The sequence below is a fragment of the Asparagus officinalis genome, chromosome 4 (genome assembly GCF_001876935.1).
Source record: "Asparagus officinalis chromosome 4, Aspof.V1, whole genome shotgun sequence".
NCBI lineage: Eukaryota > Viridiplantae > Streptophyta > Magnoliopsida > Asparagales > Asparagaceae > Asparagus > Asparagus officinalis.
In genome coordinates this window covers 138,829,170-138,851,334 of record NC_033797.1, presented here as the reverse complement: position 1 = coordinate 138,851,334, position 22,165 = coordinate 138,829,170, and the positions used below count along the sequence as shown (strand labels likewise).

The 22,165-nt window shown below is 36.4% G+C and overlaps 3 protein-coding genes across 3 annotated transcripts in view; 1 reads left to right on the top strand and 2 right to left on the bottom strand.

Moving 5' to 3' along the window:
* The window catches only part of LOC109839531, a 3,344-nt gene extending 2,687 nt beyond the window's left edge, over positions 1 to 657 (top strand). Inside the window, exon 5 of the mRNA XM_020408007.1 lies at positions 156 to 657. Coding sequence (XP_020263596.1) covers positions 156 to 443 — 288 coding nt within the window. The 3' untranslated portion in view covers positions 444 to 657. The remainder of the gene's footprint in view (positions 1 to 155) is intronic.
* On the bottom strand, positions 1,051 to 6,349 carry LOC109839379 (aspartyl protease family protein 1-like). Its single transcript, XM_020407806.1, is given in 12 exon segments — positions 1,051 to 1,586; positions 2,125 to 2,196; positions 2,296 to 2,359; positions 2,443 to 2,542; positions 2,632 to 2,705; positions 2,782 to 2,917; positions 3,338 to 3,562; positions 3,656 to 3,888; positions 5,387 to 5,522; positions 5,631 to 5,790; positions 5,793 to 5,860; positions 6,315 to 6,349. Coding segments are annotated over 12 exon segments (1,542 nt in total). The 3' UTR covers positions 1,051 to 1,347.
* Positions 10,023 to 14,666, bottom strand: LOC109839378. Its single transcript, XM_020407805.1, has 10 exons — positions 14,547 to 14,666; positions 13,611 to 13,768; positions 13,301 to 13,447; positions 12,562 to 13,110; positions 12,235 to 12,453; positions 10,887 to 11,680; positions 10,604 to 10,781; positions 10,410 to 10,529; positions 10,186 to 10,323; positions 10,023 to 10,076 (listed from the first exon to the last, which is right to left on the bottom strand). The coding sequence occupies exons 1-10, from the start codon at positions 14,593 to 14,595 to the stop codon at positions 10,023 to 10,025; spliced, it is 2,406 nt and encodes an 801-aa protein (XP_020263394.1). The 5' UTR covers positions 14,596 to 14,666.

Genomic DNA, 22,165 nt, shown 5'->3' with positions numbered 1-22,165 from the left:
TCATCGTTTAATCTTTTGAATTCATTGCTTGGGTTCATGTCGCCTGCATCCCTTGCGCCTGCTTTTCTCCAGAAGGCCAGGCTTGTCAATTCAAGAGACGACACTCGAATTGTCAAATGTGATCTATGGTACTGATCTATGGCTTATTTGTGTAGGTGAGGCTCCAAATGGAGGCTTTGTTGGCAGAGAAGTCCAGACTCGCAAACGAGAACGCGAACCTCACAAGAGAAAACCAATGCCTTCATCAGCTTGTTGAGTATCACCAACTCGCAACTCAAGATCCATCATCGCCATTATATGAGCAAACCATTGATGGCATATGCTTGGACTTCTCATCTCCAGAGGGCCACGAGGAAGATGATGATAGCAATCACGGAGAAACTCGGTCTATTTCTACTCCTGACAAGCTTGGAGTCATCTCTTCCCTTGATGAGGAGCACTGAGAAAACAACTTGGACAATTGAAATCCTAGCGCTGATAATGGTCATGTATCAGATAGCAAGACCCTGAAACCTGTTGCTATTGTTTAATTCTGCATTCTCTCTAGCGGAAATACTGTGAACTCTTTTGGATGCTCATCGATGAGGATCCTGGGGGTACCGTAATTTGGAAATATAAAGTTTTCTTGCTGCAGTTTGTAGACTGCTTATGAGTTAACCGACGCCAGGTTTGTGTTGATCGAGTGGAATTCTCCAAATATAATCTCAAAATTTCAAATCCTGATGACCCATTGTATAAAAACTCCACTCGTGAAAAATCCTTTGTTGAGTGAAAACGTTCTTTCACCCTCAGAGAAAGAGAACAGTTTCGACAAATAGACCTCCTGATAGAAGAGGCGAACAAGATTCAATCCGAGGGTCTGGCTGCAAGAATAGAACTGCAATGGGGTCTATCCACAATTGGGCGATGGTACAAGGGGTCCATGCATAGTTAACCCTTCACCGAATTTCTCAATTATGTTAAGCAAATTAAGGGGAAAAGAAGATGGACAGACATGACTCGTACAAATAGCTCTAGAAACTCTCAATGGATAAAGTATATGCTGTAATGTATAAGATACCAAAATATGTCAAATATAAATACTTTTCATATAACCTGTATACAAAAATATATTTAGGGTAAAGAATCAGCGTACATGACTTTATATATACAGCCAGCTTCTGCACTCAATAAAAAAACTGGCATCCAATAAACACAAAACAAATGACGAGAAAAAATAAATCTATGAAATGCCAAAGATGGGATCCTCTATACTGTATCGCTGACCCTAAAACCTAACTAGGGTGATCGAGGAAAATCGAAATAAAAAAGCTCTATATTCTATAATCAGCTGCCAACAATGAATGATCAAATAATGGACAGAGGGAGCAGAAGCAGTAGTAAAATGGTGCTCGCCAAGGTGTTCACTAGTGAAGAGTGGCTACTTGCAGCCCCCGGTGTCAAAACTGAGGCTTCAGTTCCGTTGTGCCCTTTCCCCTTTGTCGCCTCTGGAGTGTAACTGCTAGGGCTAAAAGCAATGCTCGGAGGAGTTGCAGAAGAATTTCGTGGATTCACTGGAAGAGGGTTGGAATCCTCGACTTTATAACCTGTAGAGAAGTGATGTGACTTCGGATTGTTGAGATAGGTCTACAAGTAAAAGTCACAAATTCCGCAATTCTGATGGGTTTTGCACAAAATCCTCCTGAACTTTATAAATTATAGAAAAAACCCCCTGAAGTTGTCTTACCATGATTGAAGGTACAATTACTTTAAGTTGCTTACCCTACAATTGTATAATTACTCTTTTTGGAAAAGGACGCGTAAAATGTACAAAAAGGCAGAGTTCATACTTTTTACTCTACCAGTTCATTCCGTTGATGAGAATTTTCAACAATTCAGGGGAGTTTAGTGAAATTTTGACATAATAGTGGTTTTGGGTGGGTAGATGTGTGATTTTTCCCTTTTTTTTTTTTGGGGGGGGGTATGGAAAACAGGGAATTTTGCTGTAATTATTGAACTATGGGAGTGAGGGTTGATGTTTTATAAAGTTTAGGGGTTTTGTGCAAAATGACAGAGTCCAGGGGAGTTTTTTTTATTTATTTATAAATTTATCCTTTTTTTTTGCCAAGTCACAAGTAGACTTACAGTCGAACTTCTTCCAACCCACGATCATTCTGTCCCGATCAAAGACTACACGAAGGCCAGTCAAGAAATTTTCTGTGATGCAAAAGGTATCAGTATCATTGACACAACTGTAGAGTACTACCAAGCCATATAGAAAACTGTTGCAAAGTTAGTAAATACGAAGAGACTTACGTCCAATTATATTCAGTTGTGTACTCTTGATAACAGCCAAGCAATAGATGAATTGACGTTTCTTCTGAAAATCACAGAAGCTAAGAATGTCAATAAGTGCACTATAGTTTTATAAAATGCTGATATTGTATAGAGAAGTAAACATACCTCGTTAGAGATGAGAACTATTGGGTCATTGATAGGAAAATGGCTTCCACCTTTTGCTGTAAAGCTTATATCAGGTAACTGAACCATAGACTCATTGGAACTGCAACCATAACATTTTCATCAAATTACTTATTGGCCTCAAGGTCACATCAAATCAAAAGCAACTTTCAAATGCTTGAGAAAAATGACCTTATCTGATAACAATATTCAAAAGGGATATCGGAATCAGCTGTGAATGGCTTATCATGTACTTGCGAGTTGAACTGACACGGGGAAATAGCAAAGTTATTACTTTATACTAGATTCCAGATAAACTGATATATCTTAGGAGTTACTTACACTTTTTGCGAGACTTGAGTAAGCTGGATCAGCCAAGTAGGTGAAAGATGTACCCGAGTCAACAAGTGCACTAAAACCTACTTCCATGGAAATGTTCCTTACACCAATTCCAGTAAGGCTGATATTGTATGTGGGGCTGTCAAAAAAAAAATTGAGGACCAATTATGGAAAGTAACATAAGGTTTCTTTTCAGGAATATAGAAAACAAGATTAGTTACATTCAGGAACCCAGAGGTATGGTGTATTTTATGGGTAACCCGTCTCTGCAAATGTACACGGTAACCTTGAGATTACTGATCGTATCTACATGGGTAACTCTGAGAAGGAAAGAATAAACAGGCTCCATGATCACCCATGTAAGTACAATCAGTAATCTCAAAGTTACCCTCGTAGATATGCAGACTCTAGGTGAAAATAAACAGATTCCTGGCTCACCTGTATAATTACAATCAATAATCTTAGGATTACCGGTTACCCTTGTAGATATGAGAGTCTAGGGGGAGAAAAAAAGAGTAAGTTCAACTATAAAGCAACAAGAAGCAAATAGGTTACTCACTGTAGATTCCTGGTGTTGATTGGTGTCTCTTCTTGGTCTGAACTTCCGTTGTCCCCAAAATTAATTCTCCCAAGACCATCACGACCAAAGCACATGGAAAATGAATTCGATGTGATGCCAGAACTAGATAAGGTGCTAGGAACAGATAATTTGTCCATACCAAGCCCAAAAAGGCCATTTGGAGCTGCAGCATCCAGAAAGGAACCAGTCTGAATCATTCCACAACTGTACAATTCAATGCACAAATGATTAGATATGATGCAAAATAAACCTAGATAGAACTTTCTAGAATGTTAGTGTGATAATAAGGCATCATACCCAAAAACAATTGGCGTTTTAACAACTTTAGAACTAGTATCCTCTGTTGTCAAATACAAGAGGTCCTTAATTAAAACACCAGTAGATGATGTATCGTCAGACACATATTCAACATTGTAAGTACATTGGCTGCTGTCTTTAGAACACCTGTGCCGCTCACATAAGTTGCTGCTACAAGGAATGCCTTGGCTTGTCGAAGACATATTAGGACTATAGATGCTGAAATCAAAATCCTGTCAACATAAGCTTATTAGATGCTACGCACACTCAAATTAGCAATAATGAAATGCTGGAAAAGAAAGTACGTGGCTTTATTTTTTGTTGCAGATTGAACTAGAGTTATTTTGTCAATTGGCGTAAAATAAAGGATAAGGAACATCAACCAGTGCATGATACCACAGATAGTTCAAGAAACCTTTAAAAAGAAAAGACAACCTAGAATGTCAAATAACAATTCTAGCGAGTAAAACCGCCAATGAGACAAGCATATTTCTATTAAGCCATAAAACTTCATAGCACAGTGATCCTAAAATTATGTCCCAGATGAGTTCACATCATAAGTAAGTAACTGCAAGAAAGTAGAAGTCTTAAGCCTATAACCAACTCCTACGTACAGCTACAGTCCTATAAAATAAAGAAAAGCTGAAGTTTTCTTCAAACTGATTATTTAATATTATTGAATTATCATAAGTTATACTGCTCTATACCATATTGCTTTACCTATCTTTTCAAGCGAAAGAAGACTAAATTGTTAAAGAAAGTTCATATATATTGAATAGCGGTGTAATATATCTTTCTAAACAGTGGTCATCAACACAATTACTCCATATATGGCACTATTATATAAATGGCCACTTATTTTACTATGAGATCCTACCAAGAAATTAAGAATAATATATGTTAAGGCATGCTTAGTTATTCACATGAATGTAAGGTTATTGACAGAGAAGTATCCAAACTTCTTGAAGCTGATAAGATCCAAATAAGAACATGTACATGAGACCCCGAAAGGTTTGAAGAGAAGCACATACATAAAAACATGAAAAGTTCATGAAATTTCCAGTTTGAGAACCAGAAGTGAAAAGATCTCTATGGCATATTAAAATTCTATTGATAAATTTTCCTTGTGAAGATGGCGTAGAGATTCTAGATTAGGTTGCCTAAATAACTACTACATAGTTGTCATACCAGAAACTATCCTCATGATACTCTTGAAGGGATACTCCAAGTACAACTACTGAGACTGATACCCAGTTACTGAAGAAGTACTGAAGTGCAGTCATATGCCCCCACAAAATGGAAAGTTTTATAGCTACGCTGGTATTTAAATATGCAAACATAGAACTCATAGAAAGGTGTTGCTCTGCGAGCCAATTTTCCGACCCATAAAAAAGGACACTCAACCTATGGAGGCATATTAGAGTATGAAAGTACATCCCTCGACCGCCACCACTTCTATATCTCGGTATAGGTCAAAGAGGTGGCAACTCATATCCAGAATCCATATTCCAAATTAACAATATTACACCAAAATTAAATTCTGAAGTTATGACGACAATCGGGTAATCATTTTATACTCTAAAAGCAACCATAATCACTTTTAGTTATTAAAACAAAGATTAAAATCATTCCAAAGTCAGTAAAATCCATCTGAGCAAGCTCTATCCCCAAAAAGCACCAGACTTGCATACTAAAAACACTAAAAATTGGAATAAGTCAGACAAAACATACAAATCCATTGGTACCGGAGCTCGTCGGAGCACAGCTAACACAGTCACAGGGCACCCAGAACAGATCACTTCCAGTATCCAAGGCCACCATAAACGTCACATTCGGAGTCCCCAAAGCAACCACCGCATAGTGCAAACTTCAAAAAAAAAAGAAAGAAAAAAAAAGGCCAGCACAACCCCCAAATCAATTCAACCCGGTCCAATAAAAATCAAAACTTTAAACCAAAAGCTCCAACTTCGCTTACAATCCCAAGCTGTTGACGCGAACCGTGGCGTTGCCGTCGGAGAAAGTGAGCTCCTGATCGCCTCCATCGAGGAGGCGTCGGCGTCCGCGGTCGTGGCCGGCAGCACGGCGGCCGTAGTAATCGGCGACCTGTTGCTCTCGTTCCGGCCAACCGCCGGGAGGCCGGTGGATCTCGATTCGGCCCATCGCCGAACTGTGTCGGAGAACCGATGGTGAGATAACAAGCCCCAGCTTATGTGAAGAAGAAGTAAGCAGCACAGGTCTAAGATTGAGATGGCAGAAAGAGCCAGAGAGAGAGTTCGACGAGGCTCATTGAGTGATGCAGTAGAAAGAGATGAAGAGACAGGAATTATGTTAGCGAATGATGGAAACGGAGGCCGTTTTTAGAGAGAGGGAGAGAGAAGTCAAGGGGAAGAAGACGAAGAGGTCGCTTGTTGTTGTTGGGGTCGATGGAGAGTAGTTCGTCGCCGCAGTCGTAATTTGGCCGCGTTCTTTTTTTTTCTTTTTGTTTTTTTAACTTTTTTTTTTAAATGCTGTTATTATTAGGAAAATTGTTTAGGACAGCTGGGTGTCTGAAAGCGAGAGTCTTAGTATGAATGTACTGTTTTTTTGTATTAATTCGTTATTTTTCTTGTTAAATGGATATATTCTGTCATATTATTTTATTGGAGTAGTTACATATCACACCCTTGGATCATCCATAATTTCGATCCAGTCCATTAAATCTCCATATTTGCTTGTCACTCCTTCAAATCTTCAATCTTCTTGCAAATTTGCTCCTCTTGTAGGGTTGACATTATTTATGATAGTGAACTTTTGTTAACTTTAACAAAATTAGGTGGTTTTTTCATTGTACGTTAAACAGCTCTGTTTATTAACGGAAACTACGTAATGATCCAAATCCAATGGCATCATGTAATATCAATGTGAATAATATTATATGTAAATCCATCCTGATTTTAGATGCAACGCTTTTGTTTACATGCTACCCAACATTCTCTATGTGAAATCAAGATTTGTTCTCTCTCTCTCTCTCTCTCTCTTCAAAGATATTAAAACAAGATTCACAAATTCAGCAAGGGTCTAACTCTAAAGTCTAAACCGACACGTTGCTCACCTTATCGCTTCCGTGGAAACGTAAAGTGAGGCCGGCCCTGCTCTTTGTCTCGTCCTACCCGGGTATAGTAATTACCTGGTCCATATCACAAACCTCAATTGTTTTTTTTTAAAATAAATTGGTATATATATATATATATATTATTTAAATATTTAATTAATTTATATATATATATATATATATAATATAATGAGAAAAATTTATGGTATGCTTGGTAATCCAAGCAAAAAAAGGATGCCTTTGGGATATGTGTAAAAAATCGCCTCCAATCATTCAATATTGGGAATAAATTCACATGGGAGTTAGGTGTGGGATTACGGATGTGACAAACATTCACTTAACTAAGGCAAAAAATTTGTTGTTTTGGTACCAAAGGGGATTACTCACTTATTTCTCTCTCTCTTCTCTCTCCTTCTTCGTATATATATATTATAATATATATTAATATATGAATATTTATTAGGGGAGATGTTTTTTCAAATGACGAAAACCTGCTTATTCCTAAAAAAACTAAAAACTTTCTCTCATTGGCATCTAGATCATCCAATTGCTGGATTAAAAACTGGTATGAGGGGTATTTCTGGTAAATAAAACAGCACAAAGAGAAGGTAATTAAATTGCTTCTGTTTGAGTTTCTCCATTTCCCATGCATGCAATCTTTACGGGACTCAGCAAACCCAAACAGTCACAATATCAAAAGGGCTTCGTGCCAATCGTCACCAGCTCAATCTTGAATTTTTCCGAGCAGCTTAAATCTCGTTCAATCGTCCTTCAGGATCTTTTTTCAGCCTCGTTTTCAGGGACAAAAATCGTCCACCAGCTCCGTTCATCGTTTCATCGTTCTTTCAAAGGCTCTCGTTTCATCGAGGGAAACGGTTCCAAGTAAGCTGCTATTTTCAATCGTGTCTTCAGGTCTCTTGTTCGGAAGGCAGCGGCTGGGAACCATTGCTCAAACAATTTTATGAGATTAAAAATGGAATGACTTGAATTAGGTGTGGCATGGGATCTTAATGTTTTTTTTTTAACTTTATGGAATAGATTCAGTATTTAAAAAATGAAAGCCATTATGGGAAACTTATTATCTTGGTTTACGCTTTACATTCTTAAAAAAAAACATTTTTATGGGAGTTGGTAAATGGGAGGGGAAAATTGGATTGCAATTGAATCGATTCAGTTGTCTAAATGGGAGTGGAAAAATAGGTGGGGTCTGATTTATGCAAATGTTGCCACTTGCTAGTTTGAAGTTTATCGTCGATTCAGTGAGGGGGGATCGAGATTAAAACTGGAGTGAATCTACTTTCTTTATTCAGTTTAGTTTGAATTCGCGATTACTGGATAAAAATCGTCTCGAAATTCAATGTTTTGTAAATCGCGGATTTTCAGTTGAGGGATCGATATGCACTGGATGGGAATATTTTACCCCGATTTCAGTTGAGTGATCGCGAATTCAGTCGAGTTGATCGAGATTCACTGGGTGAATCTACGCGATTCAGTTGAGTGAATCGCGATTCACTGGTTGATTCGACTCGATTCAGTTTTGTAAATAGCGATTCACTGGGTGAATCGTCTCGATTCAGTTATGTAAATAGCGATTCACTGGGTGAATCTACTCGATTCAGTTAGGAAAGTGAGGGTTTTAAATTGAATTGAGATTGAGATTTACTCATATAGCATGTGAATTCCAGTGAATCTACTCAAATAGCGATTCACTGGGTGAATCTACTCGATTCAGTTAGGAAAGTGAGGGTTTTAAAACTGAATCGAGTCGATTCACCCAGTGAATCGCGATTCACTCAACTAAATCGAGAAGATTCACCCAGTGAATCTCGATCCACTCATTTGAATCGAGTAGATTCAACTTAAGATAATGGCCAAACAGTTATTCCAGATTAAATACATACAATCCACAATAAGTATGATTATTTTATTGTATGTTACATAAAAAATTGGATTATATCTCCCAATCTCTGCTGAAATCGAAATTATGACAAATCTATTCTTATATAGTACTCAATAACTGTAAACTTCAACATTGAAAATTATGACAAATCTAGAAATAACAGATAGTGACAATGTACTCAATAACTTTAAACTTCAACATTGTAAATTATGGTGATTACAGATTATCATTTTCTTTGAGATCATCTTGTGGTCTTCCTCTTCTCTTTTTTGATATTTCCAGTCTCAGCATGGTGCTGTTGGGCTTTGCTAATTACTTCTTTGGCCAATTCATTTGGTGGTTCAGTAAGAATTTGGCAACAGTATATAGACCTCAGTCTATGTAGCTGATTTTTTAATCGCTCCTGTCGATATGAACAACAGTTAAGTAAGAAGACTAACTGTAAATTATCAACACATTTTTAGTTTAACACTTACACCCTCTCTATGAAAACCAGAGCTCCAATTTGCTGTACCACCGCCCATGTAGGTCTCCATATGTCTCATGACAAAAATACCACAATCATATGTATTTTTGGTCGTTCTCCACTCCATCTCAAGTCTGTCAGGCGTTAATGTAATTATTTCACTCGCCTTGTGATGTTTCTTGTCTGCCAAATATCTCACAAAATTCTGGTGCTGTTTAATCAAAAGTAATCAGTGTCACATAACAAATCCAAATTATTATAGAATAATGTTTAATGTAATATACAAATTGTTTTGGTTGTTTATATGGAAACAGTATCCATTGCAGTGAATCACGATTCATTGGATCTAACTCGATAGGATTTAATAGAGTTAGTTCAACTGTTCTAACTCTACTGAATCTTGATTTCTCGTACGCTAGTTAATCAGGATTCACTATAGTGATTCAGGATTCACTAAATTGGATCTGGATTCACTTTAGTGAATCTGGATTCACTATAGTGAATCTGGATTCACAATAGTGAATCTGGATTCACTAAAGTGAATCTGGATTCACAGTAGTGAATCTGGATTCACAGTAGTGAATCTGGATTCACAGTAGTGAATCTGGATTCACAGTAGTGAATCTGGATTCACAGTAGTGAATCTGGATTCACAGTAGTGAATCTGGATTCACAGTAGTGAATCTGGATTCACAGTAGTGAATCTGGATTCACAGTAGTGAATCTGGATTCACAGTAGTGAATCTGGATTCACAGTAGTGAATCTGGATTCACAGTAGTGAATCTGGATTCACAGTAGTGAATCTGGATTCACAGTAGTGAATCTGGATTCACAGTAGTGAATCGGGATTCACAGTAGTGAATCGGGATCCACAGTAGTGAATCGGGATTCACTGGAGTGAATCTGGATTCACAGTAGTGAATCTGCATTCACTAGAGTGAATCTGCTTTCACTGGAGTGAATCTGCTTTCACTATAGTGAATCCCGCTTCAATTTAGTAAATGCAGATTCATGTATTACTGTATTCCGCCAGTAAATGTTTAAAGTACATACAAAAGGTGGGAAAACATACTAAACCCTCAGGACGATCTTGGTATTTTTCCTTGTAGTCTGGGCAGTTTTTGCTATTGTCAATCAGCTCCATACTTGGATTCTTTAGCCCATAGCACACAATGTAGAAATGCTCAAACGCATTTATGGGGAAGAAGACCTAATGGTTGTGGAATTTAATCAGAGATTTAACAGATATAGTTAAAATTGGGCTAAAGAAGAAAAATATTATCTTCGAATCTTTACCATATCAATCTCATTAAACTTCATATGTGGATACAGAGCAAGTTGCTCATCCATCCGGGAAGCAAAACGACTGTATCTCAATTCATCATTGGCCTCATCTGTGTGATGAATGTTGCAAAACTGTACAACATAAAACTTGTTAAATAAGATGTAACTGAATTGTTATTTTAAAAAGAATAAAGGAAGATACTTACGGTTGTCTCAACATTGCAGAAGAATCTAAGAGGAGAATTTTCCGACTTCATTTTTTCTCTGTTGTTCAAAATATTGGACCAAATGCTGATTAAATTTGCCTCAATGTCCTCATCAGGAAGGAAAGTCTTGAAAGCCAGTAAGAAACATTCAATTTGTCTCCACTTAAAAACCACTTCACTGAAAAAACAGTAACAATATTCAATTTAATAAAGGGAGTAAATACTAAAAACAGTGAGTCTGACACATAAAAATAAAATAGATTCATAAGATTTAAGAACTCACAAATCCTCTTCTTCATCAGAATCATCAGCTGAATGCCTTGCTTTTTCTCTATGTACCCAATTCCATATGATGCTTTCCAGCTGACTTTGCCTAGCAGTAATCTGAGATACCCTCTGCACCCATGGTGACCGAAGAGACGTTGCAGGCTTCACCATCCTCTTTTCTTTCCTCCTTCCCGCATCTCCCTTATTTTCGGTCACCTCAACTTTCTTATGTTTACATTCATCTACTGCAGCAGCATCTTCAACTTGTTTATCAGTTCTTTTTACAGGGTCATCAGTGACTTCAGATTCAACTTGTTTAGCAACCTGAACAATATCTACCATTTCCACTGTCTCATTCTCAGTATCCTGTGTTAGGCCAAGAGAAAAACTAGGTTCTTCAGTCTGTGGGGTACCACATTCGCTGAGCTTCCGCTTCACTGGTCTTTCATCCTTTTTCTTGCTAACAGTCTCTATAATCTTATCAACTTCTTGAATAAAATTTGGGGAGACTTGGGTTTGTGGTATCTCAGCTGATGTTGGATCAACAGCAGGGGAAGCATGCATATCTCTACTCACATTTGTGTTCATGTTAGGTGTATCATCAACAATGTTTCTCTCAGCTGTTTCATCGTTACAGGTACTTACACGATGTCCACACCCCTGCACAAGAACATTTGAAACTCTTTGTTGAATTTGCAAGAGCTCATTATCATTGGGGAACAGCTTTCTCATTGTCTCACACTCAGCATCATATCTTTCTTTTGCAGATTCCAACTCTGCAGCTCTCCGTTGAACCCTATCAATACAATCCTGTAGTTTGAAAATCACAGACATTGGTCACCATAAATTATTAACATGGTTTGAGACAAGTTTGAATAGATTGAGATTACAATCAATGTATTTGTATCATGATTCAAATTGACTGAATCCATAGTCGACTAAAATAGTTTCAGTTTGACTATGGTGAATCGAGATTCAGTCGTAGTGAATCGCGATTCAGTCGTAGTGAATCGCGATTCACTACAGTAAATTGATATTGAATTTCATTCAATCGACATTCACTCCTACTGAATCGCGATTCACTACAATAAATTGAAATTAAGTTTAAGTGAATAGAGATTCACTCCTACTGTATTGTGATTAAATTGAATAAACAATTTTAGTCGAGTCGATTATCGAGATTCAGTCGTAGTGAATCGCGATTCACTACAGTAAATTGATTTTGAATTTCATTCAATCGACATTCACTCCTACTGAATCGCGACACCAATAAATTGAAATTCAGTTTAAGTGAATAGAGATTCACTCCTACTGTATTTGAGATTAAATTGAATAAACAAAGACTTGCAACTTAATTGGCTAACCTTTCTAATTGTATCAACACTTTTAGGTGAGTTTCCAGTAGGAAGAGATGAAGGTGCAAGTTCAACCCTCTCTGTAATTGCACCTTTGCCAAATGAATTTGTACTAATTTCCTCTGACTGTCTTTCCTTCAAGGCCCAGTCAGTCCAGCCTATAAAAGTAGGGGTTGTTCTCTCAACCAATCTTCTCCCTTTGAACAGAACCCGATCGGCATAGAACAGCTAGAAAGACGGAGATAAGAAATTAAGCATACCAATTAGTAATTATCAAGTAAAACTACTTTAACTACAGTAATGTAAAAATAAATCAATATTATAAAATTGACTTACAATCAAGAATACAAGAGGACCAGTGTAGAATTGTTTTGTCGGGTCAACCTTCCACTTGTGTTGGCTTTCTATCATAGAGTCAATCAAAAAAGAACACCAATTGTATGAACAGCACTGATCAACATTTTCACCAAGTACTAGAATCCGTTGGTTGACATACGGATTGCTAAACGACTGGATCATGATGTTGTGAACGAGAACCAAGAAATTCAGTTTGAAAAAAAGGTTAACATCAGAAGTCTGCTTCAGTTTGTCAGCCACAGCCCCTGGAGTAATTTTCCAACCATATCTGTCTTTGAATTGATCCCTCCAAGCATCTACCAATGATGACTTCCCAGTACTGGAGTCTGGTATAACCTTCATGCCAAGAGGTAATCCCATAACTTGATGTACATCTTCCTCTGTGATACTTATTGATCCTCTGGGAAGATTAAGCGCAACGGATTCACTGTCAAACGATTGCAGAATCTGGTACCCCAACATATGAGGCAGTTCCTTTAATCCAAAATTTAAAAGACCTCCAAAACCAGCTAGTCTAACCCATTCTTTCTGTGAGTCAGAGAGTGTCAAAACCATATCAGAGAATATCTTTGGAGAGACACGTATCCTAGTCAACTCCTTAGGTTCAGCTCTCACATTTTTTTTTAAACAAATTCTACAGTGAGAAAAAAAAACATAATTAGATCGAATTATCCATCAGTTAATACCAAAAAAAAATAAAGATGTTTAGTACACCAACCTTTTTCATCTTCTTCCTTTCTTTTGTGGTTTGTTCATTTTCTTCATCCCTCCTACGCTTTGAGGTTTCCTCGCCGGCAGGATTATTTGGTGGTTCGACGTAGTCATCGTCACTGTTGTAGCTCACATATTTTCTTTTCACAACCTTCTTCAGTAAGAAATATAATATAATTAGATGAAATTATCCATCATTGAATACACAAATAAATTTAAAGATATTTATTACAGCAATATGTTTACTTTAGTGAATCTTGATTCAATGAAGTGAATCAACATTCACTTAAGTGAATCGAGATGTTTAGTACACCAACCCTTTTCTTCTTCATCCTTAATGTGGTCTGTTCATTTTCTTCATCCCTTGTACGCATTGATGTTTCCTCACCGGCAGGATTATTTGGTGGGTTGATGAAGTCATCGTCTACAATCCCAACACCTGCTTTTTGTTTGTGCTTTGATCTAGATCGTAGACCTGCTAAACAGATGACAATTGATTTTTTACTGAGCCCAGTCTTTGAATAATGCATGGTGTCAACTGAATCGCGATTCACTCAACTGAATCGTGTATATTCATCCAACTGAATCGAGTATATATGATTGAGCTTGTATTGTGTGAATCGCGATTTAAAGTACCAATACAAAGAAATACAGTAAAAATTTAAAACCCTCAATTTCCTAACTGAATCGAGTAGATTCACACAATGAATCATGATTTACAAAACTGAATCGAGTCGATTCACCTAGTGAATCGCGATTCACTCAACTGAATCGTGTAGATTCACCCAGTGAATCTCGATCCACTCAACTGAATCGTGATTTACAAAACTGAATCGTGATTTACAAAAACTGAATCGAGTCGATTTACCAGTGAATCGCGATTCACTCCACTGAATCGAATAGATTCAACCAGTGAATCTCGATCCACTCAACTGAATCGAGTAGATTCAACTAGAGTGCATATTGCATAATCCAGACCACAAATATTTACCGCTATCCATTTAGAACAAATGAAAACATCTTACAATATAAAAAAAACTTGACTTATTCTAACAAGATCAAAGTAAATTAAAAAAATTTAAAACCCTAAAATAGAACATGCATCGATAACATTTATTCATGTCGAAAAGTATTCAACAACATGCAAGTTAATTATGTCGAAATTCCGAACCTTTACTCACTGAATCTATGAAAAATATTCAAACTTTGATAAAAAATATAAATTTTTAATACAAGGGTTTGAAATGTTTTACCCCTTCTTGAAGACGAGGGTTTTGGAGTGTCGGAGTTGCTTTTCTTCATCTCTATCGTCGAAGTCTTGCTTTTCGTCTTCGTTCTTGTTGTAATGAGATGTTCGAAGAAACCTAAGTGTGGAGAAATCGACGGAATGTGAAGAGTTTAGTTGTTCGCGTAGAGAGAAGATGAAACTGTATTCAAAATAGTAGAACTGAATCGATTTTTCGCGGAAAAAAGTGTCCGCCGTATTTTCGTAATTAATTACAGCGGTTTTCATTAATGTCTCTTTTCCTAATTTACCCCTTTTACTGGTATTTTGTCAACTGATTTGCATTTATTTTCAATTCTGCCATTTTCAATATTGACCATTGGATGAAATAGAATGTAGGGTTAGGATTGGTTTTTAGTTCTCTAGGTTTTTATTAGAACCTCTCCCTATATATATATATATATATATATATATACTCTTCAAATTATAGATGTTTTTAATTCAAAATCATTTTAGTTACAAATTCGCACCTCGTTTACTTTTTTTAATTTCTTCAATATTAACCCCCGACCTAATTGTTAGAAAATACTATTAAAACATTTGGCTATATTTTATAATATTGATTTGTTTCGTAAGTTATTATATATTTTTTAATTAGGCTTTTTTATTTTAAAATAACAACATGATCTCCTTCCCGAGGGTCGTTGCGTGACTCATTCCTTCGTCCTTGCTTCACTTATTTTATTCTTCATCAGTGTCAACCTCTCGTTACATTGTCCTCTTGCCGACTTGCCCCCTCTCTGCAAAATCAAGCTCGTGGCACGCCCTCCTGCTCTTGTTTCTGATTTATTTTTTATTAAATTTAATATTAACAGAAGACTTTTTTTTAACTTTTGGGACTCATAATTCATGGGATAAAATAAGAAACAGGATGTCATGTTCCGTACTTTTGGGCGCAAGACTAATTTCTCGTGTAGAAATAGTAATTTTATTTTTGCTGTATCACAAAAATTGCTAAGTATAAATTACTCTCAAGAGAATGACATGTGTCTCGCTTAGCTGATTTAAACTTGATACACCCCAAGTCTCACTAGTGCTCCCGCTCCTTGCGGCACATTGAGGATCGAGACGAAAGGTGTCTTCACTCAGACCTGGTGACACATCTTGAACTACGAGGAAACCTACTTGCTTTGTTTTTCTAGACAACGTTGGCCAACCACCGTCACATTGAATGCATGGCCATAGCCATCATCACTCATCCGTCGAAGTCACGACTCCTCAAACAATGTTAGCACCTTAGTCATTTTGTCGTCGTCGTCGCATTAAACGCAAGGATGACTCGGATCGCCCATTGCCGACACATGCAAAGTGTCGGCTGACTAAGCCAACTGCATGGATCCAACCGAAATTACCCAAATACCATTGTCGGTTCACTATAAATAAGCATATTATTTTCTGCATGAAGGTACGTTGTTCTCTACTACATAAAACCTTAAAAAACTACTTCTATCACATATTTTTCCCCTTGAAGATCATCACTAACTTAATCGTTGGAGAAATTACTGGAGAACCCAACTCCGACCCTCTAACGTTTTTATATTTGTATAGGAAGCTTCTCCTGATCAATGTGATCAGCCATCAAAGAAGATTGAGGGACCCTAAGCTCTTTCAAATCCGCCCTAAACCTGCATAATTAAGTTTTTAGCATAAACATATTTTATTAATTGCTAATATGTATTAGGATTGAAGGGTAATATCAAAGGAATAAATAAGGATAAACTAAAAATTAAGTATTTGGAAAACAAAATGTATATTGTTATTTGAAAGAGGACTCCCTTGTTATTTGTGTGAACGTCATTTTTTTCTTGAATTTTTAAAATAGCCTCATATTTAGGGAAAAAATATTTCTAGCAGACGAAAAGATTAACAGAAATATGCAGTTTTATATAAATCAACGATATGCCTTTAGGCATGGAAAAGTTGACAAATAGGTTGATTTGTCTAACCAGTTGGAATACAAGACCATCTCAAATTAATGCGCCATATTTTTTTTGGGTTATTTGCATATATACCCCTTAATCATGAATATTTGCAAATATGCCCCCAAATCTTAGTATTTGTAAAACTTGTTGGGAATATAAGCTGTTTAGACAATAATTAGCATGAAGTGCAGTTAATAATTTTCAGATAATAATGAATTAATATTGTAACACAGATGTAAGAAATAATTCAAACGAAAAGAAATGAGGGTTAGAAATACGGCCTGATGGTCGAGGCGTGCAAGCACTGTCCCAAAAATCTAATTGCCCCCTCTCGTACAGGGCTACGCGGTAAAAGTTCCTGGAGATACAACGACCCTCGGTCAAGCGACCTCCTTCTCGTCGGCACGAGCTTCAAGAAGGCTTTGCGAACTCTTCTAGACTTTCAGGGAACCAGCAGAATATAATAGCAAGTATAGAGCAGAGAAGAAGAAGTTTTGTGTTTTTCACACTATGTAAAACTCTTTGGGTTTCGGTCCTTTTATAGGGTTAAAACAGCCGTTATTCATAAATCCCGCAATTAACACTTTTTAATTACTCGCCCATTAATGTATTAATGTTAGCCGTTTTCTGTTACTTAGATCCATAAATCCGCGGTATTTTAATTGTAGCAGTTACAAAATATTTAATCCTAACCGTTACAAAATGTTTATCACATTTTAATTGTTCAAAAATAAATATTACATTTTAATTGTTCAAAAATAAAAATGTAGCAGATTAAGAACCCATTAATCGGAGCTGCATTCGTGTCCGCAGGTCGTGTGCCCGCGCCACCCGACCCGACCCGAGCCCGAGCCCGGCCCGATCGGCGCGCGCGTGCGTGGTGTGGAGCATAACCTTTATTTTCTTTTAGGCATAGGAGAGAAAGGGAAGACTTATAAAGACCCTTCCTTCCTATTCCATTTCCTATGTGGGACTAAACTTTCCCATTACAATATCAAGTTTTAAGTTATCTTTATTATAACTCCAACAATCCCCCACATAACTTAAAACTTAAAATAATTCAGAAATAACAGTAAAAGAAGAACTTAAAAACAAATAAATATGATTGTTGGTTCCCTTATACTATGTAATAGGTGGAGGTACCTTTCGGTTTGAACCTTCACTTAGTGACAATTGTATAGATCCGTGAGAGCTTGGTGGACTTCGCCTTGAACCAGTCCCATTTATCGGATTTCTACAGAAAGCACACATAGTACAGTTTTGAAGAATTCTAAGCGGGTTGCGCTATTATCGGCCTTGTGCAGGTATCTTTCATGTGTGTTACTAGGGAGCAGTCCTGATCCCATAGTCGCGGCCTCATAACTACACACATATAGGTGAATCCTAATAAGAATGCGAGCAAGTAAGCATCCTGCCTCATGGGTCTTGGATTCATTAAGAGTTAGACTCAACATTTCACTTGCTTTTTATGAGCACTGATCACCCTAGGGATGGGAGCAAATAAATTCAGTGCTCCTCACAATTAATCACTCATTCAGTTTGTTTCTACCCATTGAACCTCTGCGAGGTTGGGTTGCCACTGCAGTGATTTTTCTTATGGGCTTAACCCCATCCCCCTCGATGATTCTAGGACCACTGCCCTAGATAAGCCTTTAGTTAAGTGATCTGCAAGATTTTTCTCTGATCTTACAAAATCTAAGGCTATTATATGGTTTTTCATCTTATATCTCAAGGATTTATGTCGCACTTTCAAGTGTCGATTCATCTTCACATTTGCATTCTCTTGATGGCATTTGTCAATCGCTGACCTGCAATCACAATGAATAGAAATGGCTGGTAATGGTTTTTGCATTAGTGGAATTTCAGTTAGTAAATCTTTCAACCATTCAGCTTCTATACTAGTAGTATCAAGAGCTATCATTTCTGATTCCATTGTACTTCTAGCCATTACAGTTTGTTTAGTAGATTTCCAGGACACAGCTCCTCCTCCTAAAAGGAACACAAATCCTGTGGTGGATTTTACATCTACTGAGTCACTAATCCAATTTGCATCTGAATAACCTTCTAGTACAGATGGATAACCTTTATAGTGTAAACCATAATTCATAGTTCCTTTTAGGTATCTCAAAACTCTTTCTAGAGCATCCCAATGACTATTATTAGGATTTGATGTATATCTACTAAGTCTATTTACTGCATAAGCAATGTCAGGTCTTGTGTAGTTTGTTAGGAATCCTAATGATCCAATTATTTGTGCATATTCTCTTTGTAATTAAGGATAACCTGTATTTTTCTTTATATGTACATTAGGATCATATGGAGTAGAAACAAGTTTACAGTTTGGATCATAAAAGTTCTTGAGAATTTTCTCTATATAATGTGATTGTGACAGCACATATCCATTCTCCTTCTTCAATATTTTAGTGTTAAGATTTAAATCAGCTTGACCTAAATCTTTCATGTCAAAATTTTATGATAAAAAATGTTTGATATCATTTATGATTTGTATGTCAGAACCAAAAATAAGAATATCATCAACATATAAGCATAATATCACAATTTTGTTGTTATTATCTATTTTATGATATACACACTCATCTGTTTGATTAATTACAAATCCATAAGATAGTATAATTTCATCAAATTTCATATGCCATTGTTTTGGAGCTTGTTTGAGACCATATAGTGATCTAATGAGTTTGCATACTTTCTTTTCTTGTCCAGAAGCTATAAATCCCTCAGGTAGATCCATATAGATTTCTTCATCTAAATCTCCATTTAAGAATGCAGTTTTAACATCCATTTGATGTATTATTAATTTGTGAATAGATGCTAGAGCTATAAGGACTCTAATGGTAGTAATCCTAGCTACTGGAGAATAGAAATCAAAATAATCAATACCAGATTTTTGGGTATATCCTTTAGCTACTAATATGGCCTTATATTTATCTATTGTTCCATCTGGTCTGAGTTTCTTCTTAAATACCTATTTACATTCTATAGTTTTACAGCCTGAAGGAAGATCAGTTAGTTCCCAAGTATGATTTTGAACTATAGATTGTATCTCCTTATTTATAGCTTCCTTCCAAAATGGAGCATCTACTGATTTCATTGCATCTTCAAATGTAATTGGAGAATCTTCTACAAGTAATGCATAGAAATCTTCATGGACCTTTTCTATTCTAGGTTCCTCTGGACTTTCTAGTGGTCTAATTTGTTTAGAACTAGTTTCACATTGGTTAGAACTAGGATCTGAACCTCTGGACTTTCTAGTGGTCTAATTTGTTTAGAACTAGTTTCACATTGGTTAGAACTAGGATCTGAATTAATAGAGCTAGGGCCTGTGTTGTTTACTCTGGTCTTGTAAGAAAAAATATTTTTAAAGTAATGTGCATCCCTAGCTTCAATTATGGTGTTTTTGGCTATCTCATTAATGTCAGAGTTGATTATTAAAAATCTATTTGCATTACTTTCAGAAGCATAGCCAATAAAAATTCCATCTACAGTTTTAAGTCTAATTTTCTTTCTCTTATTCTCAGGTATTTTAACTTTTGCTAAGCACCCCCACACTTTCAGGTGATCCAAATTAGGGTTTCTATACTTCCAAATTGTGTAAGGGGTTTTATCAGATTTCTTGAATGGAATTCTATTTAGTATATGACAGGCAGTCATGAGAGCTTCTCCCCACAAATTTTATGGCACACCTGAATTAATTAACATTGAGTTTACCATGTCCATTAGTGTTCTATTCTTTCTCTCAGCTACTCCATTAGATTGGGGTGTCTATGGAGCAGTTATTTCATGAATAATTCCATTCTCTTCACAGAATTGTTTTAATTCATTAGAAGTGTACTCACCAACTCTATCTGATCTTAGTATTTTAATTTTTCTATCCAACTGATTTTCAACTTCTGCTTTATATATTTTAAATTTGTTTATGACTTCATCTTTGGTCTTAATTAAGTAGAGGTAACAATATTTAGAGCAATCGTCTATAAAAGTTACAAAATATTTGTTACCCCCTCTAGTTGTTCTTCCTGAATCACAAACATCACTATGGATGAGTTCTAATATCTCAGAATCTCTATCAATAGTTTTAAATGGTTTCTTAGGAAGTTTGGCTTCTACACATATTTCACATTTTTCATCATCTTTTATATTAAGCTTTGGAATTATATTGAGATGCATCAATCTTTTAATTGAATTATAATTCACATGTCCTAATCTTTGATGCCAAGTGATGGAAGGTTCAATATTCAAAGCTATTGGAGATGCAAGAGTAGAATTCTTAACATTCAATTTGAAAAGACCATCACATAAAAAACCTTTACCAATGAAGTTCAATCCCTTAGTTATTACAACTTTATTTGATTCAAAAACAAGTTTGTAGCCTTGTTGCACTAATAAAGATCCGCTAATTAGATTTCTCCCTGGTACATGATGGATATCCTGTCGGATCAAAGTCTTATCCGAAGTTAGCTTTAGGTTGATCCGACCTATTCCAGTTACATGAGCCACATTATTATTTCTCATTGTCACAGTTCCTCTACTTGAGACCTGATAGGTGAAAAACAAAGATTGATTAGAGCAAACGTGAATATTAGCTCCAGTGTCAATCCGCCAATCATTTGCTTGAAAGGTCATGTTTACTTCAGGGGTGAAGAGAACAGACCTGAAAGCAGTCTCAGCTGAATTGGAAGTCACCATGTTTACTTGTGACTTATTAGGTGGAGGTCCTCCCTTCCTAGGCTTGGGTGGTTCTGTCTTCTTGTAAAAGCAGTCCTTAGAAAGGTGGTTGGTTCGTCCACAAACGAAACAAGCTCGACGTTCAGCTCCTTTCTTCTTTTGAAAGTGGACATGGTTCTTATTTTGATGAAAGGATTTCTTATTAAATGTTTTATTTTGATTTTGGTGGAAGGGACGTTTCTTGTGTTGGGGAAAGGGTTTGGATTCAACATTGTTTACTTTGGGTTCTTTGGGTTCGGATTTTGTCACATTTTTCTCCCTGAGTCTATGTTGCTCTTTAATTCTAATGGAATTCAATACTTGCTCTAGTGTAAGATCTCCTTGGGTATGGTTAAGGTTTTTGGCAAAATCTGACCAGGACTCGGGAAGTTTGTCTATAAGACAGGCTATCTGAAATGTTTCATCTAGGATAGATCCATTCACTTTTAATTGGTGAACTATATGTTCGAATTCATGAATTTGCTCATTCATTGGTTTAAAATCTACCATTTTAAATTTGTTAAAATCAGAAGCTTTAAATCTTTTAATTCCCATATCATCTAAACCATACTTTTTCTCTAGGGTTTCTCACAGAACTTTAGCATTAGTGATAGTATAATATATATCATATAACCTATCAGATAAAGCTTCTAAGATTCTGTGTAGGCAATGATACTCTATTTCTTAAGGTGTTCTCGGGATAAGAATGGAATCTGTGGAGGAAGATGAGGAAGATTGCCTAGTAACTGGTCTAGATGAAGATGAGTTGTCTGGTTCTATGGCTGTTATTAGATGTAGAGTTGTTAACCAAAATCTCATTTGGTTTTGCCAACGACGGAAATTGTTCCCATCAAACTTCTCTGGTTTAGCAGACATAATTTCACTTGTAGCCATAATCTGATAATGAATGAATAGTTTTGTTATTATAATGCAACAGAAA

Excerpts from the sequence above, each read along its gene's own strand:
- LOC109839378 (XM_020407805.1), bottom strand. The coding sequence starts at position 14,595 with ATGAAGAAAAGCAACTCCGACACTCCAAAACCCTCGTCTTCAAGAAGG. Across the intron at positions 13,111-13,300 it reads AAAGGAAGAAGATGAAAAAG|AAAGAATGGGTTAGACTAGC; the intron begins GTTGGTGTACTA and ends TCTGACTCACAG. Across the intron at positions 10,530-10,603 it reads TCTGCAATGTTGAGACAACC|TTTTGCAACATTCATCACAC; the intron begins GTAAGTATCTTC and ends TATGTTGTACAG.